The sequence below is a fragment of the Brachyhypopomus gauderio genome, chromosome 10 (assembly GCF_052324685.1).
Source record: "Brachyhypopomus gauderio isolate BG-103 chromosome 10, BGAUD_0.2, whole genome shotgun sequence".
In the NCBI taxonomy this organism is placed as follows: domain Eukaryota; kingdom Metazoa; phylum Chordata; class Actinopteri; order Gymnotiformes; family Hypopomidae; genus Brachyhypopomus; species Brachyhypopomus gauderio.
Window position 1 is genome coordinate 1,229,651 of NC_135220.1, and position 21,941 is coordinate 1,251,591.

Genomic DNA, 21,941 nt, shown 5'->3' on the forward strand with positions numbered 1-21,941 from the left:
GCCCCCCCCCCCCCCCCCCCCCCCCTCATCGTTACTCACTGTAGGTCCTTCATTCTCGTACTTTACTGGATGACTCTTGTTGCTCTTTGAACGTATGTTCAAGTAACACTGCTCACCAAAACTTATATACCACACAGCGAAACAGAAACAAATGCCATTTGGTATGCTGGTATGGAATCGTGTTTTCCATCCCAACAAAGCATACATTCTCTGTGTGTGACGTGAATTATAATAGTTACCTATATGATTGTTTTACATGATCAAACCAAATTTTTGTTAACAAGTACGAGTGTGTGTTTGTGTGCATGTGTGGCGTCAGAACCGTACCGCACACCCGATTACACCTTTGGAGTGTGTATTCACGTGGCTTTACACCAACAGGACCGCAAGAGATTTGTCAGTACACATAATTTAATACACTACGCAGAGTACAATAGAAAGACAAACATATAGAGGGCTACATAAAAATAAATATGGCAGAATGCGATGGCAGGGGGGAGAACATTGAATAACGATGAACCTTCTGATGACATCTGTTATGGAAACAGGGGAACCAACAGAGATGACGACTCTAATACTGCAAATGGATAACTGCAGGGTGTCACTATGTACAGCTTGATATAAAGCACCTCAAGTTAACATATCATTGCATCTTTTATATTTACAATATATAGCGTGGATATGGGGACCCAGATGTGTATTTGCTCTTGAAGTATGCAGAAAATCAATCCAAAATCACATATAAGTTATGGGAAACAGGAGAAAACATCATAAAAACATAAAAAGGCATACAATCTTAAAACAAAGCAACATAAAAGATTAAAAGGAAGCTGGGCACCAGTCATCCAGCTAACGGTGCAACATAACAAAATGGCAAAGAACAACTATATAACAAGTCCACCTGTGTAGTCCATATGCAGTGTGCACCGGGGCGTTATGTCTGCATGATGTACCGGCCAGGGCCTGAAGGCCCTCTTTCTCCCTGTTCTGGTCCTTCTGTACTGACAACTGCTTTCGGTATTTGGCATTAACCGTGGGTTCTCCTGGTGGCTGAATTGTCACTCTAATGGTCATCAATAAAGTCATTGGCATTCACTAATTTTTGCTGGCAGGAAACTGGGCGGCCAAGGGAAGCCAGTTGTCACCTGTGTACACCTGTTGTTACGTGTGTGTGTGATATTGTTGTGCTTGCTTGGCTGTTTTGATTTGCTTTGGCCCTGTATCTGTCTATCTGTAGCAGAGGTGATTTTAGTTTAAGGTTCATCAAAATATTGCAATTAATGTTCTGCTGAAAAGCTCAGTGTTGTGGTTGATTGTGTATTGTCTTTCTGCATGGGATTCTTGGGGTTGAACTATCATTGCTGTAGTGCTCTGTTGTGTGTATGGCGAGAATATTTATCTTTCCATGTATTGCTGTTTTAGTAATCGCTATTTATAGTGATGTAACTGAAGAGTTTATCAGTCTGCTACAAATTAGTTAATCAGCTAGTCGAATTAGATCAAATCATCACAAAGTTATATAATTTCATATGTTTTCATATGTTCTGAACCTATACATTACTGTTGTTGTGTGTATGGAGAGATGGAGTTAGCAATAAACCTGATACTACGAGACCGAAAGTCTCGCAGAGTCATTCCTCGCAGAACTATTACAGGTGCCTAACCCTAATCCTAACCCTAACCCTAATCCTAACCTGGATGGCGGATTAATAATTTTAATCGGCGTTCCAAGACCCGTACGATGGCTGTTGCTGTCTCCTGCTCGTTTTACGCACTATTACGTCTCTTTGTTTCAGTTTCCGATATTTGGATGGCGATGAGGTTTTGTCAACCGTGTATAAAGTAACTTTTATTCGGGTTGTTCACTCGAGAGTGAGAATAGGGAAGAATTGTAGGCCTACATCACATAGGTTCGAGCTCACTGTATAGACACATAAAGTAAGTGGGCGGGTGCCACCCACCGTATATTCTGGTTAGAATAGAAAAGTGTAGTTTATTCCCGATTCTTTAGGTGTAGGATTAGCTTTAAATTCTGACAAGGATAGATTACGTTTTTGTTCCTTTCGTTGCTTGGGCAGCACCTTGGTATTCTCTCTAGAGCAACACCCATACAAGGTTTCACTTCTCGTTTGGTTGCTTCTACGTAGTGTTTTGGTGGGTGTTGTCTTTTGGTGGTTATTACACCTGGCAAAAAAACCCATTCAATGCACTTTCTGTGTCCGTGTGCTGGCTCACACCAGATGCCTTGATGTCGCATCCACTCTGCTGCCTAGAACCCAAACCTACCAGGTGGGCGCGTAACACCTTTGTGTACCTGTGTTCACCTGTGTACACCTATGCTACGGTGGGCCGCAGAGTCACAACACAACGGAAAATGGGAAGCAAACAACAGATGACAAGACAGTGGGTTTAAGGGATGATGCAAACGTAGCACTGAACCACTAAGTGACAACTTGTTCATATTAAGCCAAGACCGACAGCATTAGCCCAAATCTGATCAAAACCTCACACTCAGAGGTCACGTGCAGCGGACGTTTCTAAAGGCCACTCACTGCAGACATCACCTGGCACAAAGAAATATATGTGAAGATCTACAACTAACATACATGCATATTTTCCACTAAGTGATGTTTTAAAGATCTCAGTGCAAACAGTCTATGCAAACACTAATGAGGCATGTCTTTTTCTTTTCCTCTATAGTAGGTTATTAGCCATACATTGAATATTTGCTTAGCATGAATAGATGTGGACACTACAGTGTTTTCCCGGCTTGCAAAATATTACAAAAAAGCTCAACTTCTACACGCTGTTAACTTTGCATAGCTAGCTATCATTGGTTACTTCATGGCATAGAGCATACCTACCATGAGCTCAAAGGCAGAAGATTCACTTTGGCTAATGTTGTCACTTACAGCTTAATGTTGTCATTTCATTCCGCTTGAATTTCTGATTTCTGATTGGTTCCACAAATGCAGTGATTTTGTTTTTGGTGATGTGTTCACATATAGTGTGTTGGTTATCCCTTAAATTATGATGTTTGTCATCTTTTGTTTGATTCGCTGTTACTGCTTTTCCGCCACTCTTTTGGTCACTGTACTGTAAACGATTATGAAATGACATATTTGAAAGAGGAATTATCTGTAAACAGTTCGCAGGGCAGTCCCTACCCATACGGATGCTTGTCTAATCTATTGTATTTCCCTCCACCTATGCCTGAAGTACATCAGCTGATCCAATTATGTCTAATTTCAGTCCCAACTCTATATATGGTGTTTCATTACGTGGGATTTGGTTTGAGTGTACATACCGATGTTGTACTGCATCTACTGATCGATTGGTCAGTCCCAGATATGAGTTAGCGGACACGTGTGTGAATCCCGGTTGGAAGTGTGGCCTACCCTGCCTTGCTAGTCTAAGACCACGGTGGATTTGGGCAGGCTGTGGCTGGCGGGCAGGACCGTGGCAGGGTGAAGGTCTGAGCTGTCCTAGGGCTCAGTCTCGAGCACATCTCTGGCACCGCTGTACTGACTCGCCAGGGACTCGTCCATGATCACCTCCGTCTGGACGCTGTTACTGTTGCCGTAGTCCTCCAGACCTCCGTCGCTGCACAGCTTGCTGTCTTCGCACAGAGACGGCAGACTGGCCGTGTGTTTCTCCTCGTTATCACTTCTCAGGAGAGACAGACGGAGGGAGAGAGAGAGAGGGACAAGAGAAGAAATTGAGAGATGGAAACGAAGATTGAACAAATGGCACCGGAGCAAAGAGGGTAAGCTCAGAGCGGCTGGGGAGCTGGGCGGGGTGATGGAGCCAGCGTTTAAAGAAAGACACCACAAGTCATACCTCTCTAGAGATCTGGAAAGCGTTCGAGTGGGACGGCATTGGGAAGAGAGAGGGAAAGCGTGAGGAACACAGAGAAACTCGCACAGAGGAACACAGAGGAATTCACAGGCAAGCTTCATCATTAAGGAGAGCACTGCTGAGCATCTCAAGGCACCTCACCTGTACTCCCCGAACGTCTCGTCTTTCATGGGACGCGCCTCTGAGTCCACCTGGCCCTCCTCCTTCTCTTTGACTGAGACAAAAAAATTTGCAGAGAGTGTCACTTACTGACTGCTTCTACAACAGATACAAGTAAAGTCTGAGTACAATCGTAGTGCGTGATAAGTGGGTCAGGGCTCACACCTGAGTACTTTCCACCTTTACTCCTCTTGATGAAGCACAGGATGAGCAGTACCAGTAACAAAAGCACAAGGGCGCTGATGAGTCCAATAAACCAGCCTTCAGTAGCAAAGCCAGTCTGCATCTCCATCACTCCTGCAGAAAGGCGGGTATGGAAGCAGACGCAGGGTACCAAGGATTAAAACAACACAGAGAAAACCTGTGTAACCTAACAGTCTCATATTTGGAAACAACGACCAGTGACCTGGTCACTGGTCTAAAGGCTGGAAGGCTAGCTCAGTGCTCTCAGGACCAGCTCTGACCCTTAAGTCCTGATTACACCATTGTAGACTACATTGCTTTGCACCACTGTCTCTGTCTGAAAACCTCTGCTCTTGCAGTATCAAACGTTTGTGTGTGTGTGTGTGTGTGTGTGTGTGTCCATGTTACCTGCCCCCGTAGTCTGTATGTCAGTCTCCCAAAAGGAGCCGTTGCTGGAGATGCCCTGCAGTATGTAGGTGGAGCCAGGCTGCAGGCCCTGCAGGGAGTAGAAGGTCTGGGAGGAGTTCACCTTCTCCGAACGCTGCAAGCCTCCCTTGCCTTAGAGACGGAAAACCCAACACACACGATCCCATCGGCACGTTAGCAGCAAGCACTGAGCCCCTCGCTCCAGGTCTGGTAACACCAACACACCAGCGCCAGGACTCCTGAAGTTGGTGAAAACTTTACAGCAAAACTTTACAGCAAAGCTTTACTCCAAACTCCCACCAGTGCATTCACATCGGATGCCCTTTCACATAAGAACAGGGACCATATCAAAGGGTACAGATCTACTCCAGTATGATCGTGTAAACGATAACGGCTCCATTAGCGCGTTCACAGTGTGCTCCGCTCTGGCAAAGCTCTCACCGTTCTTCCGCTGGTAGTGAATGTGAAAGCCCACATTTCTCTGCCTCTCATGGGAAACCCACGTTAGGTTGACGTACGTTTCTCCAACAGACAGACTAAAGTTCCGCGGTGGACCTGTTCACACACACACACACACACGCAAAATCACACAAACACTAAAATGACGGGGTGAAAAAAACATTTCATTTCATGCAGGTTTCCATTCTGGATGTTTTCCCTGTAACATAAATGGTATCAGTATGGTGTTCTCCCTGCAGGAATAGAGCACGCAGGCATTTCTACATTTACCCTGTAATCTCAATCACTGCACTTCTAGTGTGTCCATTACTCATGCACACTGCTTTATTTAGATTAACTTTCATGCTTCATGGAAACTGAAACTGTGTCTCGGAAATAGCAGATGGTTCGCTGCTGGATTATACTTAGTTTGATAAGATTTTTTTCTTTTTTGTTCTATTCTTGAACGTCATGTTTTATTCATTGTTCAGTGATTTTCCATTGCTGGGTGATGCTGGCTTATCAGAACACTTGGTACTTGATACCAGATAACAGAACATAAAACTTTGATGCTTGTTTCTTGAAGAGAAGGAATCAAGCTTCCTTCCTTTCATGGCTGGTCTATCTGTTTACTATTACCATCCAATTTGTAGTAATATAAACAAGATTAAGCAAATGGCTCAAAAGTACAACAGATAAAAATAAGCACTCGAGCTCAAGAGCAGAATTCAACTTGTGAGCAAGACTGCTACATAAATGAGGGACCTCCATCAAGGGTGGTTGCTCCCTCTCGGGTGATGGGCAGGCCATTCCCAGCAGCAGTGAGGCCATGGAGGTAAAACCGATACCGGCCATGGGGGTCCAGCTCTTTAAGAGTGAGCTGGGTCACTGTGTGGTCATCGATCCTCTTCTCCTGCATCGGACTATATGCATTATCCACTGCAAAGAGAGAGAGAGAGAGAGAGAGAGAGAGAGAATGGAATGGAAAGATGAAAGAGAAAGCACAAAGACTTAATGGAGGAGTTCTTAGTGAGGTAAACTTCTACATGTCCGGAGATTGAGGATTTAACAGCTCCCAACACAGCTCAGCCAATGTGGTTTCAGGACTACAACTATCCCTTTTATAATGCCACATTACTAGAACAGATGTTTATCTTTGTAGAATGAATGACTAATTACAAGGAAATTAATGGTATTTGAAAGTAAAGTAGTGCCTCTGATATGCTTTGAAGAAGCACTATAAGGCTTCCTGTACAGCTAATATTCCTTGTTTAAATGCTATGAATCTTGAAACTGTTATGGTAACAGTGGAAATGAGTAGACATACGTTGCTGGTATTGCACCAAGTATCCAATCAGAACCCCGTTGGGTTGAGCAGGTGCAGTCCAGTGCAGGGTCATCTCTCTCTCAGAGGGGCTGACCAGCTCCATAGACATGGGTGGACCAGGAACTGTAGGAATACAACGACGCCATAGATGATTGGAAACCGCCTGCACGCTGGATCTGTTCATCTTTCTCTGTGATTCTGAACAGACCTGAAGAAAAGCTTGAAATGCTCGATAATTTTCGGAGGACCTGAATATCAGGAAAAGTGCAAAACTTCGACCGGGACTGGGAACCAGTAACATAACTGTACTGGTTGAGACATGAGCGGTGCCTCACCCCCCTCTGGTGTCTGGAAGGTGCGGGCCTCCGACTCTGGTCCGTCCCCTTTGCTGTTGAACACGCTCACAGCGAGAGCGTAGCAGGAGTACGGCTGCAGCCCGCCCAGATCCTTCTTCTCCTCGTTAGCGCCTGTCGTCACGACGACAGAACTCAGGGGCGGGCCCTCCGTCTCAGCGTACGCCTGCCCGTGTCTGCCGCAAGGGCCGTAGTTGGTCAGGTGGATCTTACGGAGAAAAACAACGTGGGAAAAATTCACTTCACTTTGATTCTCAGCCAGTGGAATGCTGGAAACGAAAGTCTCATTTCATCAGAGTCAAATAAAAAATAAGGGCTTGGAAAAAAAAAAAACTTTTGTATCTCTTTCTAAAACTCAAGATTCAAAAAAGAATTTTTATAATCAGCCTTGGATTCGCAGATTAAAGGAGCTCAAACGTTTCCCTAGAGGAAGGACTGCAGACACACAGATGGACGTCGGCTTTTCACCACCCCGGGAAGTCAGACTACTTCTCCTACATTTTGAGTTGTGACGAGTGTGTGATGGGATTTTGGGTGATGGGAATTTGGGAATATTCTACTTAATTCTTATATAACTGAACCTTGTGTTTTTTTTTAAACTAAGGCTGAATTTATTAGCTCTTCAATCCTGTGACATCTTATGACATACAAGGGAAAACGTATATCAACCTCACACTCTGACTTTTCTTTATAAACATCTTAGTTTAAAACTCCCTTTCGTTCTTGGCTCTGTATCACTGTATCACTGTATGCAGAGCTTACAACAAGTAAGCTGAGTTTTTATTTCTTCTTTGATGAGGGGCTTGTAAAGGGTTTTATCTCAGTGGTACAGTACCTTATAACCCAACAGTGGTACAGTACCTTATAACCCAACAGTGGTACAGTACCTTATAACCCAACAGGTGGTACAGTACCTTATAACCCAACAGGTGGTACAGTACCTTATAACCCAACAGTGGTACAGTACCTTATAACCCAACAGGTGGTACAGTACCTTATAACCCAACAGTGGTACAGTACCTTATAACCCAACAGGTGGTACAGTACCTTATAACCCAACAGTGGTACAGTACCTTATAACCCAACAGTGGTACAGTACCTTATAACCCAACAGGTGGTACAGTACCTTATAACCCAACAGGTGGTACAGTACCTTATAACCCAACAGTGGTACAGTACCTTATAACCCAACAGTGGTACAGTACCTTATAACCCAACAGGTGGTACAGTACCTTATAACCCAACAGGTGGCCCCTCACTGTCTCCCTGTCCACTGGAGACCACGTCACCCTAATGGCAGTGCTGTTGTGCAGAATCACGCCCACATTCAAGGGAGATTCCAGAGGATCTGAAAAACACACACACACAAACACACACACACGCAGACACACAGCACATACAGGGAGGCCCAGAGGACCCATATGAGAATTTGAAACTGAGATGATCAGGACATCTAAACTAACCCAGTCACTTGCATGATTCTAAATATTCCCTTCGGTTTGCTTCATTGACCTGTAGAATGGCTGGAACTGTTCAGGTACACCTAGATCAATATAAAGCACTTATCGAAAGCTGAAACCCCTCATCACGCCGTAGCTATCGCAAACAAGAGAAGCCTGACTCACAGTCCTCTCCAGAGTAGCCGATGGTGGACCTCGGTTCCGGCCCCTCTCCCACGCTATTAACAGCCTGCACCTTGATATCAAAAGCGGTGAAATGGTCCACGTCCGGGACAACGAAAGGCGGTGAGGTGGTGTTGGCGATGTGCCAGGAGGGTCCGCTGCCAACCACCTTCCTCCACATGACCTTATAGCGGAAACCCGGCCCATTGAAGCTCATTTTATCCATCTCCTGCGAGAAGACAGAGCTGTGAGCTTCGTAGAAATCGTTATCGCCTTCAGAAATCGTTATCGTACACAGAATTTGCTTATGCAGCTGGAGCGCGGACGTTTATGGCAAAGGCTCAAAGCAGCATGGAAGGAGACGTGATTCAACAGTTGGCGTGGTAGGAAGAACAGGTGACCAGGGGCACACACACACACACACACATACATACATACATACATACATACATACTTTATTGATCCCAGAGGGAAATTCCTGAACGCACCTTCCACGTGATGACGAGGGTGTTCGGGTCCATGGACACACTTTGCACGCCTTCAGGGTTACTGTCTGGCCCTACAGAGGACACACGGGAGTCTTAATGCACAGAGCCCTCTCCGATAAAAGCCTGTCACTTCACATCAACAGCAAGGACCAAGGGCCTTCGCAGAGAGAGCTGGGATGATCACTACTCTGAATGACCATGGCCCCAAAAAATGTTGGCCTCAGTTCTAGGTCGTAATTGAGCATAAAGCTCGCTGTCTTACGGTCGGCAGGTGTAGAGTACGCTTCAGACGGCGGGCTGGGGTCGCTCTTGCCGACGTCATTGATGGCGATGACCCGGAAGTGGTAAGACAGGAAGGGTCTCAGGGACAGAGACGCACGCTGGGAATCTCCAGACACACGCGCAAGCTCCTCCCACTCCTCCATGTCGGCGCCCGTGTCCTCAAACTCCACGACGTACTCTATACACACACATACACACACACGCGCATACACAAACACACACAGCAGAGAAGGTTGTGAGAGACTGTGGGCAACATAAAAAAAACACATATTTTGTGTAGTCCAATCCAGGCAAACTCTTTCTGGCAACAGTGTACACATCTCTTTGTCTCTTTATACCCTGGTATGATCCGTATGGATAAAAAATGAATGCTACGTTAAACACAAATCAAAAGGACACTGTATATTGACAAGTATTGACAGTCTAATTAGCGTGTGTACCAAAGACGGGGCTTTTGTGGTAATCTCCAGGAGTCCAGGAGAGAATGACGGAGCGTTCTCTGTTCTCGCTGAGGTGGAGTTGAGACGGTGCGTCTGGACGGTCTACGTGGCGCGGGGTAACAGTAGACCAGGACATGAGGGGCAGGTCAGAATGTAAACAGCGGTTAGCATGCAGACATTCTTAGAGACAGCTGTCCATGTCTGGGGAAAAAAATGTCCTTTTCCATAGGTCAAAATTACAATAATACACACATGGGATATTATCTGTGGAGAAAAAAAACACATCACATACTGTAAGAGGCATAGATTGGTTGAATAGATTTTTAAATGTCATACCGACCACGGTGATGGAGCCCCTGGCCTCATCCCTGTCGAGACTCGTCATAACCTCACAGGTGTAGACGCCCTCGTCCTCTTCCTGAACGTCATTCACCATCAGCTCTGATTCAGCTATCCTGTACCTGGAGCACAGAGACAACTGCAACATCCGCCCTCAGTGTCCCGGTGAACGTCCGGTGAACGTCCCACCGTCGGTCCGATCATGCGGTCTGATCGGGACGCGTGTCCTGGGCCTTACTTGTCGGTGTCGGAGGGCTCGGACAGCTTCTTCTGGTTTTTGCGCCACAGGACTTGTGGCAGGCCCAGACTGCTGTCCGTCTGGTAGTGGCAGGTAAGGGTGGCCGTCTTCCCCCTCTGAACGCGCAGGTCCCGGGGCGGCTCCACGATCTGCGTCCTGTCTGAGGGTGGGTGTGTCCACATGTTACCCATCACAGCCAAGTTACCATGGCCCACTGAATCCATGGCAACGGATTGATTCACAGCTTTGTTTTCGATTATAAGGACAATTGTTAAGACACTATTAAAAATGTTAAATTAGAGATTATGCAATGAAAATATATTAATTACCCTGGTTGAACTGAAGTAAATGTTTACATTTAAATAAATATGTGTAAAAGCATGCACAGTACTGCACTGATACTGCACAGGGCGGTGTGTGCATAAGGGGCAAGTGTGTGTGTGTGTGTGTGTGTGTGTGTGTGTGTGTGTGTACTGGTGACTCACTGAGCACTTTCAGCTCGGCAGTAATGGTGAGTTTGGCTTCATTAACAGAGCAGGTGTACAGGCCCGCGTCGCTGTGGGAGACACTACTGATCAGCAGAGTGCCGTTGCTTAGCTGAGTCATCCTCGGATTGGACATAACAAAGTCCCAGGACTCACCCTCCCTGAGAAAAACACACACACACACACACACACACACACACACACACACACACACACACACACACAAGCATATTGCTATATTGTTACATATGCTCATTTCAACATGCTCTCAGAATTACATCCTCGGCCTTCAACTCGTTTACCACCTTCCAAGTGTCACCTCTCTGCTCCCAAACCTCCACCCCCAGCACCCCGCAGCCTTGTGGGCTGTGCGGGAGGGCTGCCGGCCCAAGACCCTGTCACCATGTGCCATCACAGCTTGAAGCCCCTCCTCCCCACCCCCCCTCTCACCATGTGACCCGGGGCCGAGGGGAACCAAAGGTCTGGCACTGTAGCTCCACCGTCTGGCCCTCCACCCCCCTGTACGACAGGTCCTCCTCCGTCAGGATCTGTGGAGGAAGCTCTGGAGACAGAACCACGCCCTTTCACCTTCAACTCACTTTCACCTTAATAGTTTTTACTGCATTGCAGTTACTGCCTGGAATAACAATATTGTTATACATCAGAAATGTAAGTGTGAATCTGACCTATGACAAGGACGTAGGTGTTAACTAGTATAGTCCCGTGGATGTTGGAGGCCTTGCATTGGTACACTGCCGTGTCGCTGAAGGTCACATCCTTCTGGATGAGGACACCCCCCGTCACCACACGCCTGGGGTCAGGGTCTGTGTCTGCATAGAGGATACAGCCTGAGCACACCACCTACACCATACACCCACTCAAAATACATCCACTGTACACCCGCACACTATACACCCACACACTGTACACCCACACACCGTACACCCACACACCATACACCCACACACCACACACCCGCACACCACACACCATACACCCACACACCATACACCCGCACACCACACACCACACACCCACTCAAAATACACCCACCGTACACCCGCACACTATACACCCACACACTGTACACCCACACACCATACACCCGCACACCACACACCCACACACCACACATCCACACACCACATACCCACACACCCGCACACCATACACCCACCATACACCCGCACACCACATACCCACACACCATACACCCGCACACCATACACCCACACACACACCATACACCCACTCAAAATACACCCACCATACACCCGCACACTATACACCCACACAGCATACACCCACACATCAAACGCCCACCATACACACACACACACACACACACCATACACCCACTCAAAATACACCCACACACTATACACCCACACACTGTACACCCACACACCATACACCCACACACCACACACCCACACACCACACACCCACACACCACACACCCGCACACCATACACCCACCATACACCCGCACACCACATACCCACACACCCACACACCATACACCCGCACACCATACACCCACACACACCATACACCCACTCAAAATACACCCACCGTACACCCGCACACTATACACCCACACAGCATACACCCACACATCAAACGCCCACCATACACACACACACACATCATACACCCACTCAAAATACACCCACCGTACACCCACACACTATACACCCACACACCATACACCCACACATCATATGCCCACCATACACACACACACACACACACACACACACACCATACACCCACTCAAAATACACCCACTGTACACCCACACACTGTACACCTGCACACCACAGACACGCACACCACACACCTGCACACCACACACCCACACACCATACACTCGCACACCATACACCCACACACCATACACCCGCACACCATACGCCCGCACACCACACACCATACACCCACTCAAAATACACCCACCGTACACCCGCACACTATACACCCACACAGCATACACCCACACATCATACGCCCACCATACACACACACACACACACACCATACACCTACTCAAAATACACCCACCGTACACCCGCACACTATACACCCACACACCATATGCCCACCATACACACACACACACACCATACACCCACTCAAAATACACCCACCGTACACCCGCACACTAAACACCCGCACACCACACACCCACACACCATACACCCACCATACACCCGCACATCATACACCCGCACACCACACACCCACACACTGTACACCCACACACCATACACCCACCCAAAATACACCCACCGTACTCCCGCACACTATACACCCACACACCATACACCCACCATACACCCGCACACCACACACCCACACACTACACACCATACACCCACACACCATACACCCACCATACACCCATCATACACCCGCACGCCCACCGTACACCCACCATACACTCACACACCATACTCCCACACACTGTACACCCAGACACCACACACCCACACACCACACACCGTACACCCACCATACACCCACCTGAGAGGAGGATTCCATTGATACTCCAGGTGACCAGGGGCACTGGGGTTCCATCTGCCTGACACTCCAGTCTCACTGTCTCTCCTGGTGCATACAGTTCACTCTGTGGTTCTTTAGTCCAGTATGGAGCAGCTAGAGTAACACACACACACACACACACACACACACACACACACACACACACACACACACACACACACAAATACACAGAAGTGAGCAGCCAACCAGAGAGCTGTGCTGACAAAAAAATATTCCACCAGGCAGAAAAGAAACCGCCACAGTATTTGGCAACTACCGCAGAAGACAAAACTCTGACAGACTCTTCATGTTCCTGGCTCCCCAAAAAACACTAATTAGAGGATGTTTATCGGTACGGCTGCTAATTAGTGCGTACAGCACAGACACACTGCGACACTGCGTCTGGAGTCAGAGCCAGATGTCCTCCAACTGAATGCCTCACTGAGCGAGTGGACTGGTTTACTGCACATATACAACGGTTAAGGCGAAGTGGGCCGCACCTTCCACGGTGACGGTGTACGTGTGAGTAGTGGTGCCCTGGGAGTTGGAGGCTGTGCACTGGTATTCTCCATCATCGCTCTCTGAGATGTTGTGGAAGAGCAGGAGCCTGCCAAAGCTGGCCACGGTGGTGCGGTACTCAGAGAGCACGTCATCTTTCCTCACCCACTGGATGGAGGGAGTGGGTCTGAGAGAGAGATGGGGGGGGGTGGGTAGATAGGAATTAAGTCACACAAAAGCCAGACTTCATTTTGACACGCTTCAGTAGAGAACACACGCACACTCACACGCAGAGGAGTATAAACCATGTTCAGAAAGTAAAAGTCCTCACCAGGATTTTGCTCAGGCTTCCTGGATTGTGTTGATTCCACTAATTTTACCTGGATTGCACTAATTAGAAAATCTAGCAAGCTTGAGCAAAATCCTGGTGAGGACGTTTACTTTCTGAACCTGGATTATACACCTCTGCTCACACATTGTGCGCACACTTACACGCCCTGGACGATACACTCCAGAATCAGACTCTGGCCCCTCAGGACCAGGTAGGAGGTGTGGGAGCCCGTGGGACTCATCATCTGTGGCCTTCTGTTCCGCACCACCGAGTTAGCTGCAGACGGAGAGAAGCGCAGAGAATAAAGACCACCAGCAGCAGAGAAGCGTGTGAAGAAAAACACAAACATCGGCACATGTGACATGTGGAAACAAGCAGTCACCCGAGCCGGGGATGAAAGAGACGGCCTCTAGGCGCCACGTCAAGCCCTCCCTCCTGACGGCCCCCACCTGGCGCCTGCAGGTTTAACCCAGTCCCTGGCCACCTGGGGGGAGGGCCACCCTTAGCCCCTCCTACTTACAGGCCACGACATTGAGGCTGATGGCTTCTTTGACCACAATGATGCGAGCGTCCTGGAACTGGACGTTGCAGGTGTAGTCACTCCGGCTGTCGTTGCGGGTCACGTGGGAGAAGTAGAGGTTTCCGTCACGTCCCTGAGTCACGCGCTCACTCTGCTGGATGTGCCGGAGCCCTGCGGTCGGGAAACAGGAGGGTCACGCGCCATAGACGAATGAGAAGCGTGCAGAAGAGGCAGAAGAGCTCACGTGTGCCTCACGCAGACGTATTGACAGCTTATCAAAGCCGCGGGTGGGGGTGAGCGGAGGCGGCTGGCTCACATTTATCCATCCAGTGGATGAGGGGGGTGACGGAGCTCTTGGGGGGGTTGCAGTGCAGGACGAGAGGACTCCCCTCCTCCACCGTCTTCCTCTCCTTCTTCTCCTTCTGGATGGCGGGAGTGTCTGAAAAAAACGAAGGGACGCCCGGAGTTCAGCGGGAAAGGGACATAGGAAAGGTCAAGGGTCATCGTCCCCAAACCCAAAGCCTAGCAAACAAACACAAGTTCCAGTGTCGATGTGAAAGAGCTCTCTGCTGTAGTTCTGGTGAAGGCAACTGAACTCATAACAGCGTCGTTCACAGGTGGCGTGTCAATGAAGGGAAGAGAATCAACAAAGCATCTGTCATCCTGGTGTCAAAAGTATTCGGAGACACCCACCGAAAAACGGAGCGAATGATCATGTCTAAATATGTAGTAAAGCACATTATATGAATAGATTAAATAGATACGCTGCTGTAGCTGCCCCCCCTCCTCCACACCCCAGAGGCTTTAGGCTTTAGGCTATTGTTAGTCACATGTATGCTGAGCGCTTCTGCTGTACACACACATTAGTCCCAGGTGGCCTTGCCCCTGCTGAAAGACATACATACCAGCTCAACCTGGTTTCTGGGGCAACTGTTGTCACGGAAACTGAGAGTGAGGTCAGAGAGGATCATGAGAGGAACAGGTAGATGGCTGGCACTGCAGAGCAATTGTTGCCGGGCCGTCTCTGATGTAAGCAACCGTCGCTTTGCACAGACGCTGAAGAGCAGGGGTGGGACAGGGCGTGGTGTTTGATGGTGGGGCAGGGCGTGGTGTTTGATGGTGGGGCAGGGCCTGGTGTTTGATGGTGGGGCGTGGTGTTTGATAGTGGAGCAGGGCGTGGTGTTTGATGGTGGGGCATGGCGTGGTGTTTGATGGTGGGGCAGGGCGTGGTGTTTGATGGTGGGGCAGGGCGTGGTGTTTGATGGTGGGGCCTGGTGTTTGATAGTGGAGCAGGGCGTGGTGTTTGATGGTGGGGCATGGCGTGGTGTTTGATGGTGGGGCATGGCGTGGTGTTTGATGGTGGGGCGTGGTGTTTGATAGTGGAGCAGGGCGTGGTGTTTGATGGTGGTGCATGGCGTGGTGTTTGATGGTGGGGCATGGCGTGGTGTTTGATGGTGGGGCATGGCGTGGTGTTTGATAGTGGAGCAGGGCGTGGTGTTTGATAGTGGAGCAGGGCGTGGTGTTTGATGGTGGGGCAGGGCGTGGTGTTTGATGGTGGGGCATGGCGTGGTGTTTGATGGTGGGGCATGGCGTGGTGTTTGATGGTGGGGCATGGCGTGGTGTTTGATGGTGGGGCAGGGCGTGGTGTTTGATGGTGGGGCGGGGCGTGGTGTTTGATGGTGGGGCGGGGCATGGTGTTTGATGGTGGGGAAGGGCGCGGTGTTTGATGGTGGAGGGGGGCGTGGTGTTTGATGGTGGAGCGGGGCGTGGTGTTTGATGGTGGAGCGGGGCGTGGTGTTTGATGGTGGGGCGGGGCTTGGTGTTTGATGGTGGGGCGGGGCGTGGTGTTTGATGGTGGGGAAGGGCGCGGTGTTTGATGGTGGAGCGGGGCGTGGTGTTTGATGGTGGAGTGGAGCGTGGTGTTTGATGGTGGGGCGGGGCTTGGTGTTTGAAAGGACCCTGGATCTTTTCTCAGTCACTCTTGACTTTCAGAGTTGGAACATCAGTTGCCTTCAGTCCTAAATTTGTTATGTCAGATTGTACTTTCTGGTATGAACACTCAATTGTTCAATTCAGTTTTTTTCTACAGTATTCATGACCAATTAGGTACACAAAAAAATAACACATTGAGGCACAAGGCATTCTGCTGACAGTGTGAACAGAGTGAGAATGAGACAGACACTCCGTTAGTGGAGTGTATGCAAAGTGAGACAGACACTCCATTAGTTGAATGTATGCAAAGTGAGAGATACTCCATTGGTGGAGTGCATACAGGAGTGAGAGGGAAGTTCCCTCAGTGGAGTGCATACAGGAGTGAGACAGACGCACCCTCGGTGATGATGCGGGCCTCATTGGACACGGCCGTGCCCAGGTCGTTGGAGGCGTAGCAAGTGTAGTTTCCTTGGAGCTGGTGGATGGGGCCGTCCTTAGCCGCAAAGTTCCCCGAGTCAGGAGACATCGACACTTTGGACATTTCAAACTCCATTCCGTCCTTCACCCAGCGGAATCTAAGGCGGGATTGGGAAGACAAGCGAGACAAATGAGAGCCTGCAGCCGATGGCAGACGTGTTTCTGCTTGAGCTTATCTGTGACCGTGGTCAAACACACTCAGGTGTGAAGGACCCTGGTTCATCTGGAGTTAAACATGAAACGTGTCTCTATGGATACTGACGCGGGAGGGGGGTTCCCGGTGGCCTCGCAGCTCATGAAGATGTCGTCAGAAGAGAAGGCAGTGATGGACTCTGGTTGGGCAGTGATCACTGGGGGCCTCTGGACTGCAGAGAGGGACAGAAAGTGAGAGAGTAACAGAAAGGGAGTGAAAGTGTGAGTGGAGAGAGAGAGAGAAAGTGACACAGAAACAGAGCGAATGTGTATCCAGGCCGTTTCCACCCAGTGTGTGGTGATAAGAGTGTGTCTGAGAGATCTCCTGCTGCTCGAGTCTCTCCAGTGGAGACCATGGAGGAGTGATGTTCGAGTCTCTCCAGGGGTAGAGACCATGGAGGAGTGATGTTCGAGTCTCTCCAGGGGTAGAGACCATGGAGGAGTGATGCTCCTTCAGCCACATCTCATGACTGCCTGCCTTTGAAAAAAGGCCACTCAACTGATTCATGTGACTCCCACTGAGACCCTTAGGCACAGCAGGCAAAGTCTCTGAGACACAATCGCACATGCACACGCACACACACACACACACACACACACACACACACACACACACACACACACACACACACACAGTTCCCATGGGTGTTTCCATGAAACAGAACATCTCTTGAATCATGCCACCGTCTTGGGTGAGCAGGTGTGAAGAGGAGCACGAGCTCCCAGGCAGAGGAGTCTGACACTTCACACCCGAGTACCTCGCAGGTAGGCGACCTGGACAGACGAGGACGGGGATGGAGGAAAGAACCGGAAGAATGAACGGGGGGTGTAGCGAGAGAGGAGGAGAGAGAGGTGGAGGAGGAGAGAGAGTGGGGGAGGTAGGGAGAGAGAGGTGGAGGAGGAGAGAGAGTGGGGGAGATAGGGAGAGAGAGGTGGAGGCCTTTGGAAGCTATTTCTGAGCTGTTTTAAAGTTTCCAGGTGGATAATCCAATTCGCAAATAACACAGATCAAATCATGTGATGCTAAGTGGGTGAATGCAGCACTCTCCCAGTGAGTCTTTTATGTACTGTAGACTTTTATCTACTAGGTCAGTGTTGGATATTCAGTACTAAAGGGGCTACTGGGATAAACCACCGTACCGCTAGTGCACTGTGTGTTTCAGTCCCCAGGAAGCAGTTTCTCAGCATTGCTGTTTGAATGTGAAACTTGAGGGATGTGTTTACACATTTAAACAGAAATGAGAGCTTGAAGACACAACCAGAGAGAGATGAGGGCTTGAAGACAGAGGTCTCCACTGTAGTTCATCTCAGCTGCAGGCTTTCTTTACATCCTAAACACATCCATATTATGCATCTGTATTTTTACTATTAACATTTTTACTAGTTGGTGATTCAATCATGTCTCCCTAAACCCAAACACAAAAAAAAACTAACGACAAACAAACACACAAACAAGCACATTCATACGAGAGCCACAAGCACTTACGTTCTTTCGTGCGATCTGTCCGGCATGTCAGCAGAGATGAAAGAGAGAATCTTTATGCATACTAGATTCAATAAACATCTACATACACCCACACAATACACATACACCCACACAACAGATGCACCAGATTCTGGCCTCTGTGCAGGCCGCCGTACGCCTCTCTGCAGATAGCTTGCAATAAAATACAAAGCACAAAGTTCTATTTTCAGATTCAGAGTTCTCTCCAGAGAAAGTGCAGCCCGGCCACAGGAGGGAAGGGTCCGTGGTGGAGTTTAAGCATTCACAGTTGTTGAAATGATGTGAAAAATGAACCAGTACAACGCAACCAGTTCCTGTCAAAGTGGTGGAATTTTTGCTTTGAGAAACACAAATATCACCACGGAGTTCCATAACATGATAAATGAAGTAAAACCAAACAAATTTATCTCAACTAACATCTCATCTCCTCTCATCATCTCCTTCTCACTCCCGCACATGTACACCGGCGCAAAAATGTGCTAGGTTCAGAGGGACGTCTTGCCGGCAAAGTTCGGGAACTGTTGGGTTTTCACGTCTCAGCATTTTGACAGCGGCTCTCTTTGTGCTGATGAGCACGTGCAGGCTTGGGGAGATCAGAACAAAGATGTGACATTGTGCCAACTAAGACACCTGGATTCCACTTGGCTGGCCAAGACCCAGCAGCCCTGCGAGACAGAATTGAGCTTGCTAAGCAAGACCAAAATAGAGGCTCGCACTGGGCCATCATGCTCTCCTCTGTCCCTCACAGACCCAGGCTTTATCCTGTCGGCTTGGACACAAAACCGGATCTGTTTCGCTCTGCAAGAGTGCGATATCTTTCTACCGGATTGACCCTGTGGCACCGGACAAAAAAATGATTATGATTCAAATGCAGGTGTGTTTCTGATTCGTCACATCTATATTCACCGTTCATGGTCAGTCAGCAAATCAACACGTGCCTTGATGCCATGACCTTTACCTTAGCCCCGCCCTCTCACAAATTACCACCTTCAACCTGTGTATGTGTGTGTGTGTGTGTGTGTGTGTGTGAAGGGCTATTCTTAGCCTGTGATAAATTACTGCAAGCTTAAACTGCAGAAGACCAGCACTTTCTTATTGAAAGCTGTGAATCACTAACACATCTGCACTGGCAAACAAGATCGATGATCACCACGAACGCGCCACACCACCGCTCGCAAGGACTGAATGTGGTACTCACAGTTGTCTGGAATGTGGATAACAGCCTGGCCTGGCGTTGGAGCGAGGGCCAGGGAGAGGAGGACACAGAGGACAGGGAGTGGGGGAGGCGCGTGGCGCCCCCTGCTGCCGACCTGCTGCTGTGACGTGGTAGGCATTGCTCACTGTTCCATCAAAGCTGCACCTGCTCTCGGGGTGGAGCGCACTGTGAGGAACGACTTCCGACGGGCCCACGCGGTGACGGGCCGCTGTCTTCCTCCGCTCTCGCTCGCTCACTTCCTCCGACGCGTCCGCTTCTCCTGGGTATCCTCCCTCGCTTCTCCTCTCTTCCTCGTTGGGTCTCTCTCTCTCTCTCTATCTTTCTCTCCCTCTCACAGATCCACACCCTCCTGCTGTTAACTCGCTGGAAGAGAGAGAGAGAGAGAGAGCAGAGGGAGTGAGGTGGAGAAAAAGGGAGGGGCAGAGAGACACGTGCCACATGTCAAAGGAAGAGAAAAATGACCTGACCAGCACACGGCCCAGCAGGGAGCTGAGGAGAGACAAGCAGAGAGTGAGCAGAGTGAGGAGAGTGAAGAGAATGAAGAGAGTGAGGAGAGTGAGGAGAATGAAGAGAGTGAGGAGAGTGAGGAGAGTGAAGAGAGCGAGGAGAGTGAGGAGAGTGAAGAGAGTGAGGAGAGTGAGGAGAGTGAGGAGAATGAAGAGAGTGAGGAGAGTGAAGAGAGTGAAGAGAGTGAGGAGAATGAAGAGAGTGAGGAGAGTGAGGAGAATGAAGAGTGAAGAGAGTGAGGAGAGTGAGGAGAATGAAGAGAGTGAGGAGAGTGAGGAGAATGAAGAGAGTGAAGAGAGTGAGGAGAATGAAGAGAGTGAAGAGAGTGAGGAGAATGAAGAGAGTGAGGAGAGTGAGAAGAGTGAGCAGGGTGATCAGAGTGAGCAGAGAGTCCAGAGCCTGGCACCACTCGCTCGTTACGTTATCGTCACGTTCCTGTTAAACAGCACGTGAGACAAAAACAAACCAAACCAAGCGTGTAGTGCTGATGGAAGCGAGTTCACAGCAACATAACCTCCTCAAATATAGCAGCACATTGATCCTTCTTATCAAAGCCATCTCTCCCTCAGCGCAGAAGGGCTCGAATACGGAGGAGGGGCCAGGCGCTAGCACACAGGCGCTAGCCCAGCGCCTGGGGCAGGAGTGTTTGAAGTGGGTCACTACGAGCGCGGCGGACGATAAGCAGCTATTAGAGACGGTATCAGTCATGCTGCAGGGGTGAGGGCCACACTCCACGAAGAGTTCAGCAGCTCCATCTGGGGCCGGGCCTGCCAGCGCACAGCAGGAGCGGCTCAAGAACGCAGCCCGCTAGCGTCAATGCTATCACACTGCTCTCCCAGACCAGAACTCCCTCTCTCTCTCCCTCTCACACACACACACACACACACACACACACACACACAAAGGGGGATCCCCCGAGGACTAGAGCACGAAAAACTGTGAAATGCACAAAGATGTGCGAGAGAGTGCAAGAGGGAGTAAAATAAAGGAGGCGTGGGGGTGTTTTCTGGCTCGGCTGATGCAGGTTTAGAAGCAGCAGGCAGCAGGAGAGGCACAGCCTGAGCTCAGCTGTAACCTGGCAGCGGCCAGCACTCCGCTACGGAGCCAGCCGACCTTGGAGAGAGCCAGAAGGTTGAGGGAAGGAGTAAAGAAGAATAACACACACACACACACACACACACACTCACACACACACACACACTCACACTCACACACACACACACACACACACACACACACACACACACACACACACACACACACACACACAAACACACACTCACAAAAATGATAGGAAGGAGATAAGCTTTCCAGTCGTTTCTGGCAAAGCGCCCGTTTCTTTGAAAGCTGTTGGCATCAGATTTCACTGGTGTTTTATATTTTCACTGACAGTGTTTGAATTAGCAGGCGTGAAGCACACCACACCATGTAATAACACTTAAAGAAGGTCACGGCGAACAGATGACAGGAATAACACTGGTATGGAACATGGATTAGATGGGTTATTAAGCCCATCACCTGCAATCAGCCTGCTGCCTCAGGAGCTCCTTGAGAAATAACTGGGAGAAAGAGGGAGGGAGAG

General features: G+C 49.2%; 1 protein-coding gene across 2 annotated transcripts; it reads right to left on the minus strand.

The window, feature by feature from the left end:
- Window positions 1-1,370: 1,370 nt before the first annotated feature.
- On the minus strand, window positions 1,371-17,936 carry l1cama (L1 cell adhesion molecule, paralog a). 2 transcript variants are annotated; one of them, XM_077018502.1, is made up of 26 exons: window positions 17,203-17,936; window positions 16,860-17,038; window positions 14,848-14,970; window positions 14,532-14,702; window positions 14,173-14,287; window positions 13,683-13,867; window positions 13,165-13,296; window positions 11,325-11,468; window positions 11,089-11,200; window positions 10,639-10,799; window positions 10,154-10,313; window positions 9,913-10,037; window positions 9,577-9,678; window positions 9,117-9,314; window positions 8,855-8,925; window positions 8,370-8,595; window positions 7,977-8,092; window positions 6,727-6,952; window positions 6,392-6,514; window positions 5,830-6,003; window positions 5,068-5,181; window positions 4,609-4,758; window positions 4,183-4,314; window positions 4,000-4,072; window positions 3,841-3,852; window positions 1,371-3,666 (listed from the first exon to the last, which is right to left on the minus strand). In XM_077018502.1, the coding sequence occupies exons 1-26, from the start codon at window positions 17,526-17,528 to the stop codon at window positions 3,486-3,488; spliced, it is 3,831 nt and encodes a 1,276-aa protein (XP_076874617.1). In that variant the 5' UTR covers window positions 17,529-17,936; the 3' UTR covers window positions 1,371-3,485. The 2 variants fall into 2 exon arrangements, with proteins under 2 accessions (XP_076874617.1, XP_076874618.1); XM_077018503.1 differs by lacking the exon at window positions 3,841-3,852 and having other exon boundaries at window positions 17,203-17,935.
- Window positions 17,937-21,941: the final 4,005 nt, after the last annotated feature.